Below are 26,631 nucleotides of genomic sequence, written 5' to 3' on the forward strand. Positions count from 1 at the left end.
CGAGCGACTGTCCACCTCAGGTGTTACTTTTTTAATTCACAATGTAAAGATGTGTGTACACACAGGCTTTTTAAAAGATGCTATACAAATACTGTCCGTTTTGCCACATTATTAAACCTGCCATCCTATTACAACTAACATTCTGGCACCATTATGTCACATATAAAAATATACTAATTTTACATTGGAAAAAAATGAATATGCTACTTACTAGTATGCATCTGTTCTTGGCATGTAGGGCTGCTGACATTCGTATCTGTGCATAGATCGCCGCCTAGTGTTGGGTCCGGATGATTGTACCTTGTTGTCCTGGAAGAGTCTTCGAAGTATCACGAGATAGGTGGCTCCTCCCCTGGACTACAGTGCGCATGGGCATCGACTCCATCCCCCAATTGTTTTTAGCCATTGTGGCCAAGATGGAGTGAAACTCAGTGACTGATGACCATGCTATGAGTAAATATGTGAATACTGCAGCTGCTACAGGCGCCGGGGAGGAGGGCGGGCGATATGAATGTCAACAGCCCTACATGCCAAGAACAGATGCATACTAGTAAGTAGCATATTCAGTTCGAGGCATGTGGGCTGCTGAATTCATCTGTGCATAGAATACATAGCAGCCCCTCCATTAACGGCGGCCGCCCGTGCCAGCTGCAGCAGTTTGGAAAAGTGTCTTGAGAACAGCCTGCCCTACAGCTGCCTGCTGTTTGGAGTGCACATCAACACAGTAATGTTTAGTAAATGTGTGTGTGGTAGACCATGTTGCTGCTCTACATATGTCCTCTAAGGGAATGTTTCCAAGGAAGGCCATAGAGGCCCCCAACTTCCTGGTGGAGTGGGCTCTTGGCGGAATGGTAAGAGTGCGTTTTGCTTTTGCATAGCAGATCTGGATACATTTGACGATCCACCTAGCAATACCAGCCTTGGAAATAGGGTTACCTTTGTGGTGTGGTGCAAAGGCGACAAAGAGTTGTTTAGTCTTTCTAAAATCCTTGGTCCTATCAATGTAATACAATAGGGCCCGCTTAACGTCAAGGGTGTGGAGCATCCACTCCGCCAGTGACTCAGGATTTTGAAAGAAAACAGGTAATTCGATTGTTTGGTTGATGTGGAACTGAGACACAACCTTGGGCAGGAACTTGGGGTTAGTGCGGAGCACCACCCTGTTGGAATGAATTTGGATAAATGGCTCTTGGATTGTGAGGGCTTGCACGTCACTGGCCCTCCGTAGCGATGTAGTTGCTACGAGGAAAGCCACTTTCCAAGTCAAGAACTGAATCTCGCAGGAATGCAGTGGTTCAAAGGGAGGACCCATCAGTCTGGTTAGAACCACATTGAGGTTCCACTCAGGAGCTGGTGGAGTCCGTGGCGGAATGACTCGTTTGAGGCCTTCCAAAAAAGCTTTGATGGCCGGCACCTTGAATAGCGAAAGGTGTTGTCTATTTTGGAGATACGCAGCCATCGCAGACAGATGAATGCGAATGGAAGTATAGGCCAGATTACTCTTGTACAGACGGAACAGATGATGTCTTGAATGGAAGCATCAAGCGGGTTAATGTTGTGGTTTGCACAATAAATGGCAAACCGCTTCCATTTTGCCGCGTAGCAGGCTCTAGTAGTAGGCTTCCTTGCCTCCCGAATGATGTCCATGCAATTGGGAGGTAGGTTTAGGTAGCCAAACTCTAGGACTTCAGGAGCCAGATCGCCAGGTTGAGCTGTTGCGGATCTGGGTGCTGAATGTCGCCATGGCTCTGCGTCAGAAGGCAGGGGGTGAGACGTAGCCTCTGATTTGGTACCACGGACAATTCCAGAAACGTGGTGTACCATGGCTGACGAGCCCATGTTGGAGCAACCAGGATGAGAGTCATCGAGTGTTGCCTGAGTTTGCGTGCCACCAGCGGTATCAGTGGTGCTGGGGGAAAAGCGTACGCAAATTTGCCTGACCAGTTCATCCATATCGCATTGCCCTGCGACAGTATGTGTGGGAATCTGGCGGCGAAGCTTTGGCATTTTGCGTTCTCCTGAGTGGCGAACAGGTCGATCTCTGGATGACCCCACCTTTGGAAGTACGGCTGGAGTACTGATGGATGTATCTCCCACTCGTGCATTTGGTGGCTGTACCTGCTGAGCAGGTCCGCCATCTGATTGTCTTTGCCTGGGAGATGCTCCGCCATGAGGAAGATGTTCCTCTGAATGGCCTACTTCCACATGCTCTGAGCCAGATGAGACAGCTGCGGAGAGTGTGTGCCTCCCTGCCTCTGAATGTAGTACATTGCAGTCATGTTGTCCGTCCGGATCAACACGACCTTGTTGCATAGATGTAATTTGAAGGCCTTTAGTGCCATGAAGATTGCCATCAGTTCCAGAACATTGATGTGCATCTTCCCCTGTTGCTGCGTCCATAGTCCCTGCACAGTGTATTGGAGTACATGCGCGCCCCATCCCTGGAGAGAAGCGTCCGTTGTCAGGATAATCTGTGGCACAGGCTCCTGAAACGGTCGGCCCTTGCAAAGGTTTTGTGGATTCCACCAATGCAGAGAGTTGTACGCCCGACCGCTCACCAACACTAGGTCTTTCAACTGGTTGTGAGCCTGAGTCCACTGACGTGCTAAGCACTCCTGAAGCGGACGCATATGTAGTCTCGCGTGCGGGACAATGGAGATGCAGGAGGCCATCATGCCTATCAACTGCATGAACACTCTCGCTGGAAGCGAGTGTTGAGGTCTGAATCTTTGGATCAGCGACTGAATGTTGTTGACTCTCACTGAATTCGGCTGTGCTGTGGCCGCCAGAGTATTTATAGTCGCACCCAGATACTGCCGTATGTGGGCGGGCTGGAGATGGGACTTTGGATAATTCAGTGAGAAACCCAGATCGTGCAGAAGGTGAATGGTGTGGGACACGTGGTCGGCACACTGCTGGGCCGACTTCGCCTGAATGAGCCAGTCGTCCAGATAGGGGTAGACGTGAATGTTTTGACGTCTGAGATGTGCCGCCACCGTCGCCAGGCACTTTGTGAAAACCCTGGGTGCCGTGGTGACCCCAAAAGGCAAAACCTTGAACTGGTAGTGCTGGTTTTGTATGGTGAACCTGAGGTATTTTCTGTGTGAAGGATGTAGTGGAATGTGGAAGTAGGCATCCTTCAGGTCCAGAGTTGCCAGGAAGTCCCCCTGCTGGAGCAGTGGGAGAACCTGCTGCAGTGTGAGCATGTGGAAATGCTCTGATAGGATGTAAAAGTTGAGGGGCCTGAGATCCAGGATGGGTCTGAGGGATCCGTCCTTCTTTGGAATAAGAAAGTACAGGGAGTAAACTCCTGTACCCCTTTCTTGCAAGGGCACGAGCTCTATTGCCCCTTTTTGCAGCATGATTGCGACCTCCTGCTGCAATAAGTGCAAGTGCTCGCCGGACATAGGACGGTGCTTTGGGGGTATGTTGGGTGGAGTTGATGTGAGCTCCAGACAATAACCGAATTGGACAAGTGTCCTGACCCACCTGTCCGTGGTGATGGACTTCCACACGGGCAGGAACTGCTGGAGTCTCCCCCGGCCGGTGTTGCGTGGTCGGGGGGCAGCGACAAGGCGTCACTGTTTGTTGGCGGTGGAGGACCTGGAACTGTTGTTACCACGTCCTCTGCCCTTGGTGTTGCCGCGGTAACCACCTCTACCCTTGATGGAATAAGAAGTTTGGGTGTTGCTTTTGTAGAACTGCGCTGACTGCGAGAGTTGACCCCTTGAGGTGCCCCTAGTATTGGAGCGACGAAAGGACCCACTCCGAAACTGCTGGGATTGCAAGGCACCCATCGATTTTGCGGTGTCGGTGTCCTTCTTCATCTTTTCAAGGGTGGCATCAACCTCAGGGCCGAACAGGTGATCAGGGTTGACCGTTTGGTTCAAGATGGTAGTTTGAATGTCCGGCTTGAACCCAGATATCCTTAGCCATGCATGTCTACGAAGCATAACGCTAGTGTTAATAGCGCGTGCGGCGGTGTCTGCCACGTCTAGCGCGCACTTTATGGAAGCATTGGAGATAAGCTTCCCCTCCTGTATCAACATTTCCGCTGCTTCCTTATACTGATCTGGCAAATGCTGTAAAAGGGTCTCTAGAGTATCATAGTGTGCCCTGTCATAACGTGCCAGTAGCGCCTGCCTGTTGGATATACGCCACATATTGGCTGCCTGCGCTGCCACCCTTTTCCCTGAAGCCTCAAAGACTTTTGATTCCTTGTCTGGGGGAGGAGCATCACCCGTAGTCTGTGAGTTGGCTCTCTTGCGGGCATTGGAGACAACCAGGGAATCCAGAGGCAACTGTCCCTTGATATAGGTTGGATCAGTGGGCGCCGCCCTGTACTTCTTGTCGATTCTTGGGTTGATGACCCTCGCCCGGGTGGGCTCTTTGAACACCTCAGCTGCGTGCTTCAAAACACCCTTCAGCATTGGCAGAGTCTTTACAGTCTTTTCAGAGACCGAAAAGGTGTCAAAGAGGAAGTCGACGTCCACTGGGTCAGCATGTAACTGGACGTTGTGATTGGCTGCTGCCCTCTCAATGAGGGCATTGAAGGCCGCAGAGTCCTCCGTGGGGGAAGTCTTGGCTGAGAAAAGCTGAGGCTCCTGTCCAGAATGCGGGTCCCCAGGATCGCCACCAGCAGACCATGGTTCAGTCACATCCTCTGGGTCTGTGTAGATGGGATAGCTGTACTCATCCTCGTCGTCGCCTTCACCTGCCTCGACATTGGAATGAGTGGGCGAGAGTTCGTGAGCCTGTGGTGAAATGGGCTCTATCAAGGCAGGAGTACCAGCAGAGTCCATCTTCCTTTTGAGTGGAATCTTGTATGACTCCAATAGTGGTTCAGGGGTGATTTTTCTTTTCAGGAAGGAAAGTCTGCCCGTGTTGGCGTCGATAAAATGCTCCTGACGCTCCTCCTCTGCAAGTGGTGGTTGCAGTGGGCTGGGGACCACCAACGACTGTTTTGGCGTTGAAGACACCTTCTCGGGCACGACGGCCCTTGGTTTAGCCGCGAAAGCCTTCGGCGCCGTCTTAGGCGGCAAGGTGAAAAGTATCGGCGTAGGCGCCTTCGCCGGTTTCTCCAGAGTCTTGGGCGGCACAGGGTCCTTCGGCTCGACTGCTGCGGCCCCTTCCCTGATTCGTTGCAGGGACTCCGTAACCTATTTAGTGAACGAGGCGGATGGACGTGCCGGTTCAACAGAGTCTTTAGCGGCTGGCTTTGGAGCGGAGACCGAGGATGCACCCTTCGGAGTCGACGCACTCGGCGAGGCAGAGAGGGACTTCGGGTCGTCCTGCCGCTTCTTCGGGTCGAGAGTGGACCTTTTGGGGTCGTCGACCGTTTTCTTGCCTTCGAGTCGACCCTTGCCTGCGTCGACCGTCTTCGGCGCCGATGCGGCTGCGTCGGACCCCTTAACCTTCGGCTTCGATGTAGTAGCCTTCGGGTCGGCCATTTTGGCATGGCTCTTCGGCTCGACGGCCATCTTCGATTTCTTCGGCGCCGAGGCCTCAAAAGCCTTCAACCCCACCAGTGCGACCCACACTTTCGGTTTCGATTTTTCTGGCGTCGAGACCGTAGGTTTCACTTTCGGTTTTGGAGGTACCGGGAGTGATTCCGTATCAATGTCCGTGGCCGGGCCGGAAGGCGGAGCCGTGGAACGTACATCAAGGTCTCGGGTAAGGCCCGAAGGCAATCCCTCGACCTGGGCCTCATGAGTTTGGACGGCCCCGGAGTCAGTCTGAGGAAGCTCCTCGTCCGAGCTATCCTCTACGGTGGCAAGGGCCCCGTCGTCGTCCCCTACCTCCTCGACGACTTCATCGAAATCCTCGGCCTCTGCGTCGTATTCGTCCTCGACCTCCGACGCGGGGTTAGATTCCGTGATCTCCTGGATATCGTCGTCCTCGACATCCCCAGCATCGAAGATGTCCGTAGGTGGTGGGGCTGCTTGCTGGGCCTCCAGGCACGCAGCTCGACGGAGCTTGAGCGTTTTCTTGGACCGGAACCTAGAACAGGCCATACACTTGGCCTCGTCGTGGTCCGGTGACAAGCACTTGTTACACACCGGGTGTACATCGATATGTGGGTATTTTGAGGCACACACCGGGCATCGCTTGAATGGACTTCGGTCCATGATGGATGAAGAGTCTGGAGCGTCGAGTAGGCCCCTCCGCGCCGAAAGCACGCGGAAGAGTAATGTCGGTTCGGAGCCGAGAAGTTACGAACCCGAACGAAAGACAATACCGACGCAAGTCCTAAAGACCTTTTGGTCTTAAGCAAAGTGAAGTTAATAACTATCGATTCCGACAGGAGGGAACCGAACACATCCGAACCCAATGGCGGAAAAAAACAATCTGGGGATGGAGTCGATGCCCATGCGCACTGTAGTCCAGGGGAGGAGCCACCTATCTCGTGATACTTCGAAGACTCTTCCAGGACAACAAGGTGCAATCACCCGGACCCAACACTAGGCGGCGATCTATGCACAGATATGAATTCAGCAGCCCACATGCCTAGAACCATCTCCTAATTAACGTGTTCAAGCAAACTTGTCTTAACAAAACACCCTACTTCACTCACTCATTTTGGGAACCTCATTTTTACTTACATATTGTGTCATCAACAATAAAAAAAAAATATCCACTGTAGGTATATATTTTAGCAATGGGTTGCAATTCAAACAAAAGTATCAACTATGGTATACATTAGAGTGTACGCCATTAAAGTCCCCTACTTCTACCATAAATGTCATTTGTATGGAACACTCATCTCTGAAGGTAAATCTTAACTCTGTTCAGGAAAGGGGCCTTACTCACAGGTTCCATATTGTTGCAGCCCAAGATACAGCTTCATTATTGGATTTTTCTTTGTAGGACAGCTGTGTTATATGGCCGTTAGGGTCATTCTCAACATTGCTTTGATATTACGGGGATGCATGTGGTTCACATAAACTTGGAGAAGAGCTATGCTGTCCTTATGATGTAAACCTACCATCGAGGCTCCAAGGTATTTGGTCTGCTGACAAAGCCCGCACTCCCGACTCTCATGAATCGCAGTAGCAAGACATACCCTTTCGCTCACTCACTCGTACTTGTCCACAATAAGGATTGTCAGAGTCTCTGTATAGTTCAAAATGTTTATTTTAGAGCGGCGCTAGAGGGCGCACAAACGGAATGGCCGCCATTTGGTGAGGCTCCCGATTCCTGGAACAAATATCCTGTATTAATCCTTGGAAACTGGACTGTAACCTGGCAAAAACTATGGAATACTGAAGATTAAGAGTGACTCCAGACTCGACCCGCTTTTGAGAGTAATCGGACCTTGTATGCCGGCTGTGTAGAGCGTAGTGTACCATGGCTGGCGCTGGAACTGGAGCGGCTGAGGTAGGCGGCGACTGATGCTGGGAGAGCCCGGGGATCGCCACAAGGATGGTAGGCCCAGCCTGTTAGGCACGATCGGCCACGCTGCTGCCCCTGATGTCTCGAGTGTGATGTTGCTCCCCCGTTTGCCGGATCTAGTTGGGCAGTGCATCGGACAGTGGGGAGGTGAATGAAACTAACAAACAATGGCAGTAGTGTCCTGTGGCCCTCTATGCTGATATTGACCCCATTGCCTAGCGCTGACCTGAGGAGCGGGCGTTGTGACCCCTGCACCTCCTGCGGAGAGAGGCCGAGACGATCACTGCCCAATCAAGCACTGGAGAAGTGTCAATGCCCCCCCCCCCCCCCCCTGGCTCTGTGGATGGGGCGACGGTGCCGGATGGCGAGGTCTGTGGCAGTAAATCCCGATATGTACTGGGCTTGTGAATGACCTAGGATCGGCATTTAACAGGGTGGACCCCTCTGCACTGATCTCCTTGCTGCGTATAAAGGGAGGTACACCGATACGTGGACTATTGGGGTGTCCTATGGAGGCTGGAGCTCTGATCATTGCGGAGGGTGAGACAAGTGACTGAGCCGATTTGCGGCTGTGACCTGCAAAGTGTGTTTTGCTACTTAATGGATGTGCACCCCTCCCCCAACGTGATGCCACACACCGAGGAAATGCGCAAGAACCTGATGAAGAAGCTTGAATTATGAGACTGATGTATTACTATCATCATGCTGGGGCTACAGGCTTGATGGGCTCCTGCGAAGCACAGAGACTGGGGACACTGATGACTTGCTGGGCCGTGAAGGTTACATTTGCTCCAGTGGTAAAGTATTCTAGGGCCCACTTACCCTCCTCGACCGACCCGGGTGGCGGTACAGGACCTACGTGCGGAGGAGGGAGAGGTGGTTGTGTGCTCTCTATGTGGTTTCCCCCCTACGGGTATACCCCTGTATTGAAGTGTGCTGTTTGGGGAGTTTTGATGCTTTGGGGGGTGGGGGTAAGGAGCGGGTGGGTAGTGTATTCTGGCAAGTTGGGGCTGCTTCAGTGGGAGGAGGGAGGGGTAAAAGGGCAAGGAGTGGATTCTGCACGTACCATGTTGGTGGCTGTTGTTGAGAGAAGGTGTCGGGAATCAAAAGCCAGGCGCCAAGGGTCCACAGGAGTGAAGAGAAATCCCCTTAACCTCCAAAAAACCACAGGAATGATGTGTAGCATACACTCGTGTAGGCTGTTCTCTAAAAGTATGGGGGAAAATTCCAAGGAGTGTCCACCACTCTCCCCATACATGGGGCAGAATCACAGGAGGGAAGCAGGTCTGTCTGGTCGCAAGGAAGCTGTAAGGAAACAATATGAGGATACCAATACACTGTGCTTAACATTCACCTACAGATACATGGACATGTGATTAGCATCGCAGTTCACTTACCCCAGTTATGTCCCAGAATGTCCTTGAAGCAGGTAGCAGGTAAGACAACGGACTCTGGGAAGAAGGAGTCCTTATACTCTGGGATGGACTACTCAGTATCACATTCACATGACACTCAGACCAACGAAATGTACAAAGAAAAATAAAGGGGGGAACAAGGGGACTTGAGGAGCAATGGCCGGCTCTTCGGGGGCAATGAAGAGCGGAGCATATACTCACTCAAGAGAGGCGAAGCCCGGCCCGGGACCAAGCACCAGGTGGAGCAACACACTCTCAATAGGGATGTAGAAACCTCAGTAGCGCGAGCCGAACGACTCAGGATTTCTTACTATGGGCCAAGAGCAAGGAGCAATGGAGACAAGTGAACAGACTTTGAGTCGGAAACAAGCCGTGCAAATAGGCTGTGCACACCAATGCGGGGAAAAAGAGAAACGGCTTCTCTCACCAGCCGGGACGTGCACCACAAGGCGCGGAAAGAAAGAGAACCGGCTTCTCTCGCAAGCAGGGGCGAGCACCACCTTACGCGGGGAGGTCCGCGATATGTAAAAGATCTCAGCTCCAACTCCAATATAATCCTCAGTAAACGGAGGGGAAGGGGTCTTATCATGCAGGGCAGGAACAGGGAAACGAGCGAAACGCTAGGGGTAATGGCGTAAGCTTGAAGCAGGAACAAGGAGGGGGGCGTGGTCACGGAAGTAAGCCAAGCGTCGGCTTACGGGTAGAGCGTCCCTTTACGCTAGTTCGGGATCGTCTCTAAAATCCATAATCCCTGCCGGCTCTTAGGGAATGAGGTCAAAGAGACATGGAGATTGCATCTAGCCACATGTCAATGTCTAGCTCTCGCTGCAGGTCTCAAACCCCTAACAGAAGGGGGGAGGGGCGAGTGGAGGGGGGTCAGAAGTTAGAATGTTCTAGAAGGTTGCATTTAGAGGACATAAACCTCACTGCTGTTCGCTACCATTGGGGTACAGATTGTTATGACCAGTGGCATATAACGTGATGCTATTGATTAGCAGGCTCAAGCGGAACGCAGAAAGGGCACTCAGACACTATCCAACACCAGTGCAACATGATGCCCTAGATATTGCAAGAACTGGGTTAAACTTCATCACATGGAATGTGCTTGGCCTAGGGGACCCGCGGAAAAAGCAGCAGGTGTTATCATACCTTGACAGGCATAATATCCACACATTTTAGACCTCAGAGCAGCTATTCTTTTGCCTGTAGGTGGGTGGATCACACGATCTTCTCCTCATACTCAACATATGCAAGGGGCGCTGCGATTCTTATTAAAAGGGGCACCCCATTCACACTCGTAGGTGAAAAGAGTAGCACATGTGGTCGATATTGTTTGGCGTGGGGACGTATGGGGCATGTCTCGGTCACACTGCTCTGTTACGGCCCGAATGTGGATGATCCTCAATTTTTCACTGATCTGTGGGCTGCAGTTGTGGGTTCAGGGCCTGATCACATAATATGGGGTGGGGATTTCAATGTATCGTATGACCCTACGATTGATCGATCACATCCAGCTCCCCACCATTACACCAAGGCCCGTGCTGCGCTACACGACATATTACTAGAATACAGATTAGCTGATTCTTGGAGGCATATCCATCCCCATGACCTGGAAGGCACGCATTTCACAGCACATGCTGCATCATGGGCACAATTAGACTATATATTTATATCAACTAACCTCTGCCCAGCGATAACTGAAGTGAAGCACTTGGCTAGGACCTATTCGGACCATGCTCCAGTGCGACTAACGCTGAATGCAGAGGATATGAACCCGGCGAGCACCTACTGGCGATAACCTACGATGCTGCTGGACACAGTTTTCCAGGAGGAGTTAAGGGACGAAGTGTTGGGGTTTTTAGAACATAATAAAGGTTCTGTAGCGGCGGTGGGAACAAACTGGGAGGCCTTCAAAGTCACCTTGAGAGGGTTTTGTATTGCTAAGGGATCGGGAGTCCTTAAGAGCATCCTGACTACACTCACTAACCTGGAGGCAGAACTTAAGACCCTTGAGCGCTCTCTGGCCCACCGACCTGACGGGATTACTCGGTCCAAAAATCAGAGAGAAACTTACTGAATATACTGCAGAGGCAGACAGGGAAACCAAATTTAGGGGACGGTATTGGACAGCTCGACGCTACAGTGATGGAGATCGGCCGGGCAAAGCACTGACTGCGGTAGTTCGCATGACGCGACGGCCAAATGCTATATTGGAACTCGAAGGGTTAGATGGAGTGGTATATAGGGACACAGGTAGTATATTGAATTCTTTTGTACAGAATTACACTACACCATATACTACCAACAGGACTGATACACTCGATTTGCATGACTATTTGGAAGACGTTTCCCTAGCTTGGCTAAGTGATGCGCAACGCAAATTCTTAACTGCCCCCTTTGAGCTAGATGAGGTACGTGAGGCAATCATGCATATGCAATCCGGTAAGGCAACTAGAGTAGACGGGATCCCGATCTAATTTTATAAGACATACATTGACTTTATGGCTCCAATACTTAAGGAAGGACGCGCTGGAGGTGGGAAATCTCCCCCTTCCATGAGAGTTGCTCTTATTACATCTTTGCTAAAACCAGGAAAGCCCCCTCAAAGTTGTGACTCATATAGGCCACTGTCATTGCTCAACTGTGATGTCAAAATCCTTGCTAAACTTATTGCTACGCGTCTTAATCTCCTTATGACCAACCTGGTCCTACCGGACCAGTCGGGCTTTGTTCCTGGTAGAGCGACTTCGCACAACCTACGTACTTTTTTTACTATAATGAACAATGTCTCAACCGACTTGCCTCTCGCGGCCATTTTTTTAGACGCCACTAAGGCCTTTGATTCGTTGGAGTGGGACTACATATTAGCAGTGATGGAGTGCATGGGGTTCCACCCTGTTTTTTTATCTTGGATCCAGCTGTTGTATGAGGCGCCCGTACCAAAAGTCCTCATTAATGGTAAAATATCCCCTGATATACTCATCTCACGAGGCACGAGGCAAGGGTGCCCGCTGTCGCCTCTACTCTTTGCTTTGGCGGTGGAGCCCCTAGCTGCAAAGCTGAGGCAACACCATAAAGAGAAAGGGCTGCAGTGTCCCATGCGACAAATTCTGATATCTCCATATGCGGATGATATCACATTGTATGTTAGGGACCCCCAACTCAACCTAAACCCTGTACTTCGGGAATTTGTAAGATTTGGTAGATTATCTGGTATACATATCAACTGGAGTAAGTCTTGTTTATTCCCCTTGACAGCTCAAGCTACTAAATTCCCCATGGACTACCCTATCTCATGGTGTGACAACGAGTTTAAATATTTAGGGATTCGCATATCTAAAGACAGGGACGAACTTATACGACTTAACTATGGTACGACTCTAGGTCGTCTTTCAGATATCATAACACGTTGGATTACGCTCCCATTCTCTATGGCGGGCAGTGCTTCCCTAATCAAAATGGTGGTGCTGCGGCGACTACTATATTTGTTTTTGAACATTCCTTTTCACCCTGGAAGATATTTCTTCCAACAGCTCAAATCCGAACTGATTCGATTGGTGTGGGGACGTAAAAACCCATGGCTCAAATGGGAGACTCACTAGGCCATACGTCCAGGGGGGGATTTGACATACCAGATTTTGAAATGTATTATAAGGTGCCACCCTGGACTGAATAATCTCTAAGGAATCTTCAGTCAAGCTTATCTCCAAAGACCCAAATGACTGGTATGACCAGCACACCATTGCCTTCCTTTTACCCGGGACCCACAAGACAAAGGCACTGCAACCGGTGATTCCCAGAGGTTGGATCAGAGACACCAAGAACCTTGACCACTGGAAACTGGAGGCTTGCTGTAAATCTGATCTTCCCCCACCCCCTCGTGCATATCTACAGTCAGTGACCTCTATGATCATTACTCAGCGACTATATCGAACATTCTGGATGATCTTGCCCCTTTAAAACTGAAAAGAACACCAATCAAAGACCGAACCCCCTGGATCACTGGTTCCCTCAACATGGAGAGGAGATCCCTCCGGCAATCTGAAAGAATTTGGAGACAGCAACCCTCTGCTGCGTATCTAAAACTTCTCCGCCAGGTGAGAAAGGCCTACAACAAGAACATCCTCAATAAAAAATAAAAAAGAATACTTCAAATCGGAACTGGTTAATGCCAAGAATAGACCCCACAACTCTTTGAAATGGTCAAACACCAATCAAATAAGCTGGCTAAAACAACAAAAGAAACTCCTAAGTCTCTAATATCATCTGAGAAGTTCTCCTCTTTCTTCGCTGATAAAATCACAGCCTTAGGAAATGAACTCCGTGCAGCTACATATTCTCAACCACTTTCTGACCTTCCCCTTCTGTCCGCGCTTCCCACACTGGCCTCACCTAAAAATCAAGCACGCTGGGCCGACTTCAAGTACTATGACGAAGACTCAGTCTCTAAACTCCTCTCTACTGTGAACCCGAATAATCACTTTAATGACCCCCTACCATCCAACTGCCTCGCTGCTGCCACCTAATCCATTGTTCCTATAAGGACTGCAATAATCAACGCCTCTCTCCAATAGGGATCGATTCCTGACTCTCTGAAAGCCGGCCAAGTCCTCCCCATTTTAAAAAAACATCGCTGGATCCAGCCTACCCTAACAACTTCAGACCTATCTCCAATATCCCTCTGTTAGCCAAAGTGTTGGAGAAGTGCGGTCAACAGCAACTAAGTCAACACATCAACAACTTCCAACTACTCGATGGCTTCCAATCTGGATTCAGACCAGGGTACAGCACTGAAACTACCATGCTCCACATTCTGGACGATGCCCTCCCAGCCCTAGACCAAGGCAAAACCTGCCTTCTAATCCTCCTAGATCAATGCTCGGCCTTGGACATGGTCAACCATGAAAAACTACTCTAACGCCTCAAACTCAGGATGAGTTTGGATGGCTCTGTTTTAGAATTGTGAAAGGTCCTTTCTCCACAACCGATCACAGAGATTCCTAATTAACGGCAACCTATCAGCTCCCTCCCCGGTCACGCTTGGAGTCCCTCAAGGATCAACCCTGTCCCCTACCCTCTTTAATCTCTACTTAGAGCCGCTTACCAAAGTACTTTGCACCGCTAACATCTATTACCCTATGTACGCGGACGACACCCAATTATACATTAAAATGTCATCGCTTCAGGAGATCCTCTCCCTGAATGAGGCCCTGAAACAAACTGTTCAATGGTTCGCCTCTAACCAACTCAAACTCAATGCAAAGAAAACCGAATTTCTCCTAATCTTCCTAACAAAAGCCATCCCGGAGATTCAGATGTGAATCAAGGCCATCACAGCCTTATACTGCCCATCGACCATCATGGACTCTGCCAAATCTCTGGGAATAATCCTCGACTGCAACCTGTACATGCGGGACCACATTAACTCTATGGCTGAATCAGCCAGGGTCCACCTGAGCTACCTAAAGAAGCTGAAAACCTTCATCGATGCTCCCGGCCTAAAAATGGCAGGCCAAGCATTAGTACTCTCTAGGCTGGAATATGGCTGTTCCACCCTCTCGGGTTTACCCAAGATCTCCCTGGCACCTTTAAAAGCCTGCCTCAACGCAGCCGCCAAACTACGTACCGGCACTAGGAAATTTGACCACATCTTTCCACATCTAAAAGCTTTGAACTGGCTCCCCCTTGAGGCCAGAATACAGCTGAAACTGGCATGCATAACACACAAGGCTCTATATGCAAACTTCTCTGCTTATCTTGCGCAGAAACTGGTGGTATCTTGAGGAAGCAGGAACTTCTGATCCACCAGAGACCTCTTGCTCCAACCTGCCCGTTTTCGAAGAAAAAAAAAGACAATCGGGCTTTCTCCGGGGTTTCACCAAGAATTTGGAACTCTCTCCCAACCACCATCAGAAGAATACCTTCTCTAGCACGCTTCAAAAAGGAGGCCAAACTTTCCTCATGGGTAAATTCCTTGCCTAATCTCTGCTTTTAACCACCACGGAGCGACTGACTAATCTAAGACTATCGCCTTTTCCTCAGATCACCTACTCACTCCACCAAGAATCTGGGGGTTTTATACTGATAAACTATCCCTCTAATCCCCTATGTGTCCAGCACTCATTCCCCTCTTCAATTGTTTTGTATACTTCTGTATTTCTAAGCCTTTTTGCTCACTTCTGTAAATTTATTTTGTAAACCTTGTAAAGCGCTCTGATACCCTCACGGGTCAAGTTCGCGCTCTATAAAACACTAAAAAAAAAACTTTTTTAAAAATAAATAAATAGTACTCAAGCACACTATGCTTTTTATTGGATCCATCAGCCTCGGTATATGCCTCAAATCGCGGCAGAACATTGGTTGGCGCACCCCATACTCATGGAAGGGGCTTTGTATATGCCGTCTCTGGGCAGAGATAAGACACCCACGACAGTCATGAGCACGATTAATGCATGGACCCAACTGGGAGATTTGCTAGATATGCAACTACTGTACTCGCCCCTCCTCCCATTGTCTTACCATCCAAATATGCCTTTATTGCAGGAAACTGCATTCCACAAACTTTTGGAACGTACACATATTAGAACATGGGGTGATCTATATCACGAGGGGTCATTCCGCACATTAGACAGTCTCTTCCTTGGCATACAGCGAACGTCACTTGACACCTTTTTATATATATATACGCCTTCGCCAGGGGATTAGAGCACTGACACCAGATTTCCCCAAAGAACCCCAGGTGTTTGTACCGCTGCAGCGGATTCTCCATAATGCTACGCCCAAGCGGTTGGTATCCACTATATATAAGACGACCCGCTCACTGAGGGAGCCATGTGTTCCGGCTGCCAGAGCAAAATGGGATCGTGACCTGGGGATGGAGCTTACTGATTGACCATAGGAATTCTGCATGCAACAAACAGAGCGAGTTTCAGCCAGTGGTAGGTTTGGAATTCTACATTATAAATTCGTTCAAAGATTATATTATACTCCTGCTCGCCTGCAACGATATAAATTACGTGACTCTGATGAGTGTGACCGATGCCATGCGCTTGGAGCTGACTTTCTACACATAGCATGGTCATGTGTGAGCATCCACTCATACTGGCAGGAAGTGTTCACCGCCCTTTCTGAAATGATTAATGTCGAAGTGAAGCCCTCTCCGATTCTGGCATTACTGGGTTATGTGGAACCGTTCCAAGCTATACACCGCAAATTTGTAGCGCTGGCGTGGCTAGTGGCTAAAAGGAGGGTGGCGTGCAGATGGGGCAGGGGGAGAGCACCCAAATTTAACGAGTGGATAGATGAGCTCGTTTAAGGTCAGGAACAAATTACAACATAAGCCGAACTGTTACCGTTGGCCTCCCGGCCGTCCGACATTTGGGCCCCATTGCAGTGCTATCTGTTGAATCACACTCATGCCGACACCACCGATGGGACTCACTCCCCGTAGTCGGGTTGACAGTTTGAAACTTCCAGCCTCTTCATATCCAGACCTGGGAGATGGAGTGTATTGGAGGAAGATCGCTTGGGATGTTTGTGATACATGCCCCAAGAATGTATAGGAATGATATATCGCACGTATAACTTGTAATGGCTATGAGTGCTGATGCTCTATGGGACCCATGTATCATGGTCTCACTGCTCTCCTTGATATGCATAATTGAATGTGATGACACACCCTGCTGAAATTGCCTATGAGTATATTGCAGTCCCTGATTTCTAGCTTCCTGCCTTATGTCATATGCTGTATTATGTACTGAGAGCCATTTGGTGTTTTTTTTTTTCATGCCTATTCTGACTATGTATACGAATGCACCTTCTAAGTTTGTATCTATGTCAAAACCTGAAAATAAAGTTAAAAAGTTTATTTTAAACTATTGTGCTCTATAATGCAGTATACGAGCCACTACCAGCAGCAAAATGTATAAACCTAACACAGTTAGCATTGTTACAACACCCTACAACATGAAGGGGGATGTCATCATATACCAACAGTGGAAAAAGGACTTTAAGGCCTAACCACCCTCCCCTTGGTAAGTTGAGGTTTATTAGTTAAAGGAAGATCTCTGGGCTTTGTCAGCAGACCCCATCCCTTAGAGCCTAGATGGTAGGTTTACATCATAGGAACATCATAGCTCTTTTCCAAGGAAAGGTCTCTCTCTAAGTGTGTGAACAACATACATCCCCATAATAATCAAAGCACAAGCTTTCCAGCAGTGCAGCTGTGTTTAGCATGTTTTGTCTAGGTGCTAGGGAATGACCAGAACAGAACAACAAGGGGCATGTTTATCGACCTTGCACATCGTGTTCAGACTGAACTCCAGGAACAGCAGAGAACGCAGAAAGCAGACAGTTCTCATGTGAAAGGCACAGAGTCTTGCAAAATAAAGTCATGTAGTAACATGTGCAAACGCAACATCATGGCAGCAGAGCTCATGCTAGCTTAGCAATGTCGAGAATGACCCTAGCGGCCATATACCAGCTGGGATGGGGAGGTATCACACAAAGTTGCTCAATCATTATTAAACACTCCCCCCTATCCCCCAGCTCAAAGCAAGACCTAACTGTGTTCCTAATGCTGGTTTATATCAAAGCTATACACTGCCACCAACACCACCACCTTTCCCATATCGGCCATAGAGAAGATGTAGTTGCAAAACCTGCACTTTCTTTGGTGTTGCGCCAGCTTTAGAGAAGGGAACTTACAGCTTGAAACAGAAAGCCCACCACACTCAAGCTAATTGTGGGGCTTGAGGGCAACAGCACATAATTAAGAAGGCTCATCTAGGCCACAATGTCAGAACTTGTTTAGACGGGACGCTGAAAAGGTCTGCTAAGTACACTTCTTGTTTACCAGACTTCTTCCAATAGCCACGGTTTCACCCTGCACACAATATTCACAGAGGTGTCAAGTGTAGCCTTAACTGCTTGAGCGTTTTTGAGGAACTGCTCAAGTCATGCGCATTGATGTGCGCATGACAATTCACCTAGCGGAATAACTGAAAAAAAAACATTTAAAAATAATAAACAATGTTTTTAAAATCTTTAGTGCACATTCCACTCTGGGAACGATGGCCTTTAAGGTTTTCAGTTTAGGTGCCCACATGGAAGATATTATGAACCCGCGAACTACTCAGCCGGGAAACCCTCCTGATAACAAGTAAGTAACTAAGTTAGGCTTTTATTGGCATGATGATTGCGAAGCCTTCACTCTCACCTGACTCCCCAGAAGCCGGCTAATGCTCAGCAAGGCTATGGTGCTTTGGTTTGAGTCCACTATGGAACAAGGACAAGTATGAAAGGACTCCCCTCCTAACCACCAGCTCAGTCTCCCCATTAAATAAAGCCCCAGGGAGGTGATGGTTCCTGGGGCTGAAAAGAGGCCTAGGAGGGGAGCCCCAGGCACCCTCACCCCTCCCTTTTTTTTATTTTACTCTTTTTACTGGCCACAAGCCCCAGGGTACTTGGCCCATCTGGGGGTTATAATGTAAACAAGCACAGGAGAGCGCACATTTTTTTGCCTGAAATTTGCGGCTGTCACAATATTGCAGCACATTTAAAAAAGAAAAAGTGTTTTGCCCTGGTGGGGTTACTAGCGGGACCTCAGAACCAGAACTAGGGGGATCAGGATTTTTGCTACCCTGCCACTTTCTCTTTAATGCTTATTTCTGGAGTCCCAAGATGGCTGCAAACACTTCTTGGTTTAACCATTGGCAGCCTATCAGAGATCAGCACAAGATCTGGCGAATTCACTGAGACTTTGCATCCCTAGATATACAAATATAAAACCAATGGCCAGATTTACACCAAACAACAAGACGCACTCGTTCTGGACCAACAGTTCGCTTTCTGACAAATTTGGTGTAATTCCATTCAATGGATCAGCCTGTAGCCGTGTCTAAAATGCCTATGGCATCGACATGGTTAACGCACTTTTTTGAACCCCCCTTTTTTCCCGTTCCTCGCTGGACGGATCACCCTAAAACTTTCCATGCACAACAAGCCCTAACTTTGCACTTTGTGGAGGGGGGGGTCGTGAAGATTTCGTGAAGATTTGTCAAACTGGTCCAAAGTTTGATGCATTTCAAAAAATGCTTTTCCAATGGACACATGGTCCTAACTATAACTACTTACTGGCGACCACCAGTAGGTTAAATATATTATATTTACACACACAACAAAAATGTACGGTACCTTAAACTGAAGCTGCGATGTAACAAACAGTTGTTATAACATCCTACCACTTCACTTACCAATGTTGCAGTCACAAAGTAAGCCTTGATAACTACAGCTTATGCCAGTGTTTCTGTTGAACGCTGCCTTAGTATCAATGTTTGACAGAGGACCACTGGAGAATGAATGGATTGGTTGACGTGTCCCAACACAGAGCAAATAGGCTTAATTCCCTACCTTTTAAAGATAAATATGAACAAAGACAAGCCTTCCCTTGTCGAGCAGCCTCTTTGTCAACTCCCATTTGACTCATAGATAAACTTCAATGATAAGCTGAATTCCACCGCAAAGCAAGAGTGAGGGAAGTAAGAGGTACAATCCTCTTCATCCAGAGAGCCCCCTAAATGGATGTTTTGTTGGGGATTACGTTTCCTCGTGCTTCATTGTTAAGAGATGTGGGCCTATGATCTCCCACTTGATCCTTGGTTCTTAATTTACCACATTCTAAGTGTTAGGATTAAAATTTAATTTCAGTTGACTATTCCAAGAACTGTACACACTGCTTGTTGGCCCGGTGCATAGGATTACTGGATACAAGCTGCACCAGTGATTTAACAGCAAATGGTAATTGGTAGAGCTGGCATTTTCATCTCGTGCAAATGGTATTCACATTTTCTTGGGACACACACACACCAAGCTCTTTGTAGACTTATATTATGTGTGACCATATACAAGGTACAATATTCATCCTTCAGAAAAGAGCGCACAAAAATTCATGAGACATACTCAGGAACCTTTGACACAATGTGTGGGACGACTCCAAGGTCTATTGATTCATATGAGAGATTACAATAGATTTTGCTCAGGAGAAGGTTTCCCAACTACATTTTGAGAATTGCGAACCTCCTCGTGGACATAATTATCACAATAATATTCAGTTGTGAATTTTATCAATGTATGAAGCATTTCTACTCAATTTCAATAGGCCTATTCTACAAAGAACTCTAAGCATGCATACTTTAGCTTAAATCTTTTATCCATATATTATACATTTAAATGTTACACAATGCAAAAAAAATTATCTTACCGAATCTTTCTTGAACTAGGAGAGCCACCTGCTTTCCCACCTGAGTGCTGCCTGTAAAAGACACCAAATCAACCCGCTCATCCTTAGCCATGGTTTTCCTGTTGATTACAATATCAGTGGTGTTATTACCTTCATTCTACTGGATATTTACACATACCTACAAATGATCATTTTGCAACAAATAGCTTTTGCAATGCGCATCAAACGGTCAGCAGAATGGTTAGTGGTGTCCATTACTTTTGTGTGTGAGATCTCAGGTGTATGCTCATTTTTCAATACCTCAATATTCTGATTATTTAGATTGCTTGGCGTGCATATTGAAATTTCCCTCTGAGCAATGTTATCTGATAGACTTTCTTTTGAATATTTCAGTGCACAAACTGATGCAGTCCAAACGACTTTATCACATTTCTCTATTCTGATTTTCACAATCAATTGTCTTTCGGAAAAAAAATGAAATTATGCATCCAAAAATATTCTAAGAGTTCCATCCGGAAAACGATCAGTTCAAAACTACTCAATGCACTTCAGGCTTATTGACCATCATCGGGAGCAAATTATTTATTTTTCATAACATCTTTACAAAAAAATCATTCTAGTTTCTGCTCAGCTTCCGTTCCCGTTAAATACATACAGCTAATCGTGGCAAGACGTGGAACCCAAACACCACATTTCCATATGCTTATAGAGTACATACAAGAAAGTTCCAACAGCATCTTTACACACAAGTGCCACTTTTTGATGCAAACATGCCACTATGTGCGAACTGCAAGAGGTCTAGGTTTCTGAACGAAGCATCTGCTCTAGATAAGATAGCAAGCTTGCAGTTGTAAATACATAGATATAGGAATTAAAGTATTTAAAATGGAGACATCGTCAACTCACCCAATGTCAGCTCCCCCACACGTCAAGGAACAGATGGCACCAGGCAAGTTATTGTCTTCCAGAACTTGGGCAACAATTCTAAAAGAAAAAAAACATTAACCAAGTTACAACATGGCATCTTCCAACTGCAGTTAAGAAATTACTAAAAAATAAGTAATAATTCCCCCTTGAGAAGTCATCTGTCAAATCACGGTGCTAAGGCAGCATGCAACAAAAATACAGGCAAAAGTAGTAGCTATCCAGACTTACTTTGTGACAGCAACACTGGTCAGAGAGGTGGTAGGAGCACCTTTCCTTAATCAAAGAAAAGATACAACAGCTGTTAGTCAAATTGCTGCTTCAGTTTAAGGTAAAAACATAGTGTAATTTTATTATTCCAAGCTGTCCTTTTGAACTGAAATTAAAGGAAGTGGTCAGAAACTAACTTTGAACTTTACATGCTTAAAAGGATCCAGCCATTTCTCTGCACAACCAGTAAACCGAACTGATTAGACTGTTAAAGATGGCATAGCTGGATTACTGTTATATTATCACTCCTGGTTTCCAACAAAAGGCTAATCTACAAAATTCAACAAGTCCAGAATCAAGCAGCAAGATATTGCTTTAATATAAAAAAAAATGTACAATAATAAAATTCCCCAACTATCGGTAGAGGCTAGAATTAATTTGAAATCAAAATCTAATGAATCGGCCTATGATAACTCGAAAAACTAGCAATACAGATAGACCACCCAAATTATTTAAGTTATTTTATTACCATAAATTCAAAACTATGACGACAAGAAACCTGAGAATCCAAGGACCACATCTCTGGAATGATGTACAACCGTTCAGGTCATTAGTACCATAGTTGGGAAACTCCTCAACTCTTCAAAGCATCCTTCTCAGACAGTCAATTGAATAATTAGGTGCAAGTACCTCAGACAAATGCTGTCCTCTCTAGTTCACAGACTCTGATAAAACAGATCAAGAGAAATAGGACCACCTAACTGTGATGTTGACTCGAACAGCAACCCACAAATCCAACGACTGGCCATTATGCAAAAATATGATGGAAGTTTGTAAACCAAACTAATGCACTCTGCTTAACTTGTGTTCAACGTTATTACCAAGACTGGATTCAAATAGATTGCAGAGCAAAATGAAGTCCCAATCCCATATTAACCTCACATCTGTTCTCTTATCTACTAGTGTTCATAAGGAGAGGCACTCTTTTTTTCATTCCCCATATACCAATTCCATAAAAAACTGAATTCTCATGTGCGGTGGTTGAAAACTTACTGCTTCCAAACCGATGTGTATTTGGTTGAAAAACCTACTGCACACAGCCCAATGGCATTTCTGCCAACTTGCTATGGCGTTTGCTTTTGGTCACCCAGCTTTCCATTGTGACTTGAGGTAGAGTAGCTCCCTTACATGCAACAGAGGAGGGGCATAGGTCCCACTTATCAATCAACAGTTAACAGCAGGAAGTATATTTCCTTTACCTCCCAAGACCAATTTATGCACATTTATTAAGACCAATACAGACTGCTGATGGGGAAGAACAAGGAGAAGGTCAAATGTCTCCCATCTTTCTCACCCTCTCTCACCCTTCCTAATAATGGAGTTTAAGAGTATGCCAGATGATAATGAATCTGAAAAACTAATGTTTATTTTATATATTGAGAGAAAGGCCACACCTGAGCAACAATAGTCTTCAAAAGCATGAAACAAATCACGAAAGTAAATGTTATAGAACCCGGCACCAAGAGGTTATTGGTTCCTATAATGTATTGGAAGGTAACATGGACACTTTTAATAACTAACAATATCACTCTAGCCCTAATATGAACTACCTACATGGTGAAGATTCATCATTACCAAATATATTTGTATCATAAAGGGATAAGAGGTATTAGTGGACTTCTTCTCCTTTAGAAAAGCACTGAAAACTTGGCTTTTCTCAAACTAAATATTACCTCCTACTGCTCATTTCTGGCAGACTCCTACGTTGCAGCGCCTAGACACCCGCGGGCATTCGAGCGCTATATAAATTTTAAAATCAAGTTCTCCTGATGGGACTATTGCTGACCTCCCAGTAAAATATGTTCTTCTACAACAAGCTTTAGTTGGGGAAAGAAACTGCCACGAGGCAAATTTGAAATGTGCTGAAAATCTCTTTCCCATGAAAAATTAGATCATGACTAAAAACTACCTTCATAAACACACTTCAGTGGAACTTGTTAGTTTATCTTGACAAGGGTGTTATTGATGAATTGAAAGTAATTTCACACTATTTCCACCTACTGACTGACACACCCCAGACAGAGTTAACGTAAACTGGGACTGTGCTGCTCTAAGGAATGCAGCACTGCCGCCCAGGTTCTACCCGTTTCTGCAACAGGAGGCAATGTGCTTCCAAATGAGCTATCACTTTCTCACCCTTTTAGCACTGCATGGAAGTAATATATGGAATTTTCGTTCTGCTGATCCCTTCCAAGGCAGTGTGCAGTATTGTTGTTGGGATAGTTCTTATTAGGTTACCAAAATGTCCACAGAGCTGTCAATCTAGGGTTTTTTCAGAGCACGGACAATCACTGTAAACTGTAAGATATATAGCTGGCAAAGAACTGGTTGAATACCACCAGATTTTTTTCAACATATTTGTTACATTTTCTAATACGCACTTAGCTTCTCTCGTAGGATATAGGTTTTTCCTTCGAAACTATAGAAAATAATTCGCCAATGGGTTTTGAAGCATTTCGTTGAACAAATAGGTTAATTAGTTCAGATAAAGAGGTAGGTCACATAACATCTAAAATTACATGTTCCCGTGGTCAGGTAATTTCACATCTCTTAAATGATGACACATCTGGGACTGAAGCGTCGCATCTTACCAGAGACATACATTCCCGCAGATCAAAGCAAGGGCATTGTTCCAACCATAGACTGCAACAGGAAAGTTGAATGCAGTGATGATGCCAACCAGCCCCACAGGGTTCCACTGTTCTATTAAAGCATGACCAGGTCCTGGAACAGGAAGAGAGAGTGGAAAGAGTCAGATGGCTAGTGTTGTCAATGTCTCGCTCAACAAATTAGGAGTGAAACTAAAACTCCTAAATGGCAGTCATGTGCAACACTCCCATTGGTACAAATACAGAGAATATGGGCCTTATAAAGGGTTTGGAGGAGCAAGAGATGCTGAAAAAATGGAGGCCCTCCTATCGGCCAAAACTGAAGTTTTCAAACTCTACTTTGAGTTGGGGAAACTACTAGCTTACCATTAGTGAAGCTAAGAAAGAACTGTAGAGCAGGCGCTTTAAACATGGTACCTACTTAGCTAGGTTCACTGTGGTGAAGGGAGCTGCTGCTGCAGTGGTTCCTATCACAGGAAGGAGATCCCCTCCAAGCAGATGGGAACTGCAAAATACGGCATGCAGCATTCTGCTAGGGTGAAGATTTCTACCCTTTTGGTGGGGCACCAATCAAGGACTAAATAAAGCCATGTGCCAGCAGAAACTAACTCCGTACCAGATCAGTCATTTCTGTATGAGGGAGCAGCTCTATTCAGCTCCTGCAGATTCAGAGCGGAAAACAAATGTCACTCGTACTTCCCAATGCAAACATTTTATTTTCTCAAGTTGCCTGAAAATGGGAACAACTTAGTGGTAATTATTTATGCAAAACTACCAGAAATCACGTACATTCAATCATATTCATCCTCATTAACATAACACAAATTCTACAAATGTTTCAATGCAGGGAGTGCTGGAGCTAAAAAGAGTTAAGTCTTAGGTGGATGAAGAAACCCGAACATGACTGAAGATGATATACATTATACAATACACAGGTTAAGCATTCTATAGATCTTTAATATCACAAACTAAATCTCAATTGCAATTTCTCCATTCAACTCCACGTCAAATCTTTAGTTAACTCTAAGTGCAATTTGTAAGGGACCTTTCTCCATTTTAAGCCACCAGCAATAAAAGCATAAACACACATTTATTTCAATAACCAGATTGAAGGGAAAGCTTTGGCAACCCAAATCTTAAATATATCAGTTTTCAACTAAGCCAAGTAGCCAATAAACGCTGGCTCCAAAAAGTTCAACTTAATCCTTTGCTACATTTCTGACGATAGTGGTGCCAAAAATGAATCAATCTAAAAGCACTTTTTGCCAATGTAATACCGGAGGGGTACATATAAAGACATTAAGACTAACTACCTCAAACACATTCATATGAAGCCACAGTGGATAAAAATTACTATCCTGTAATAATGCTTCTTCGACATGATTGCTTTGTTGCGTCACATGTTCTCTCAATGACACTCTGCAACAAGTTCTGTTAATTGATATTGTTTATATACTGGTCACTGTAGGATCTTTGCACAATGCTGTTAAATCTATGAATCTTTGTCAACTACATTTGCTTACAGCAGAATTGAACACAATTTTCCATTGAGGGAATCATGAAGGAAGGCAGAGTACGAATTTGTACACTGTGGTCAATGGACTAATACCCTACATAAAACGTTTTTGGAGAACACAAAGTAAACCTGAGCATTGATTCTTTATTCTGAATCAAACCAGTGTTGGTGCAAAGTGAAGACCAACATTTACAGATCAGCTCTGCAAATTAGACAGTAGGATATTGCTGTTGTGACTGCTATCAACTAGTTGACTGATACTTTGAACTATATGGAAGATAATGTGTATTAATCAGGAATTTAACAGCTAGGATGTAAATTATGGATACATTTTTATCTCTCCTACCACTTGCCTCCCTCGAAACAACAAATTTCCTTTGCATCTCCCAAACATCCGAGATTCCTTAATGCCACCCTTAGCCCAGAGCACTGGAATGCTAACCCACAATGATCCTAGAGTACCTGAGTAATACCAAGATGACCCCTTTAAAACTAAACACGGTTTGTTCCAGAGAAACAGAAAGACTAACATCGATATGGGGACAAGTTTGAGTTGCTTAGCAAAAAATGTTTGGATGGATGAATAAAAATAAAACTGCGAGGCCTCATTCCCATCAAGACTGACTTACAATAATTAAAGCAAGACATTCTTGTCTGGGGGTGCGGCATAACAGCCCATCAGGACAGCCACATTTCCTTCAGCTTCCTTTGTGTCAGGAGTGCATCCTGCAACATCCACAGGATGGGCTAACTTATGGGCATGGATGGCTTGGTGGCAGGCAGTGGGAAGTTTGGTGAAACAAACGCCGCTAGTTGACCCAGTGAATCCCCCAGTAACGAGGATAACTGTATGGTGCCAGATTCAGAAATGTCTCAACAGTGATCCATAATTGCTGCACCAACATTCCACTTGAACTAGGAGCACTCCATGGGCAAGTTGGAAAGTGCAAAGTCTTTACTATGGCGACAAGAAGGTAAGCCACGCAGCTCTAGCAGAGCCAGTAGCCAAGCTCCCCGGGCAAAAAATAGATCCATTAGTCATTCACATACAGTTGAAGATCTCCTAGTGGGAAAAGGGCACATCCCGCCACTCTGTCACTACTGTCTATCATCAAGAGGGGCCCTCACAATGAAGAGTATTTCGGAAATCGCGAGAAAGGCTACACAAGGTGGTGAATACAGAAACACTTATCAAGGGGCTCACAGCTCTGGAGATGGTGGTTCACTCGAGCAGGGGATACACCAGGGTGCAGTCAACTCAAAGGC

At 46.3% G+C, this 26,631-nt stretch overlaps 1 protein-coding gene across 1 annotated transcript in view; it reads right to left on the reverse strand.

The window, feature by feature from the left end:
- Positions 1-26,631, reverse strand: part of ALDH7A1 (aldehyde dehydrogenase 7 family member A1) — a 311,199-nt gene that overhangs the window by 163,752 nt on the left and 120,816 nt on the right. Inside the window, exons 6-9 of the mRNA XM_086961105.1 lie at positions 23,832-23,964; positions 21,202-21,246; positions 20,953-21,030; positions 20,068-20,165 (exon numbers count right to left, since the gene is read on the reverse strand). Coding sequence (XP_086817231.1) covers positions 20,068-20,165; positions 20,953-21,030; positions 21,202-21,246; positions 23,832-23,964 — 354 coding nt within the window. The remainder of the gene's footprint in view (positions 1-20,067; positions 20,166-20,952; positions 21,031-21,201; positions 21,247-23,831; positions 23,965-26,631) is intronic.

Source organism: Lissotriton vulgaris, chromosome 3_1 (genome assembly GCF_964263255.1).
Source record: "Lissotriton vulgaris chromosome 3_1, aLisVul1.2, whole genome shotgun sequence".
NCBI lineage: Eukaryota > Metazoa > Chordata > Amphibia > Caudata > Salamandridae > Lissotriton > Lissotriton vulgaris.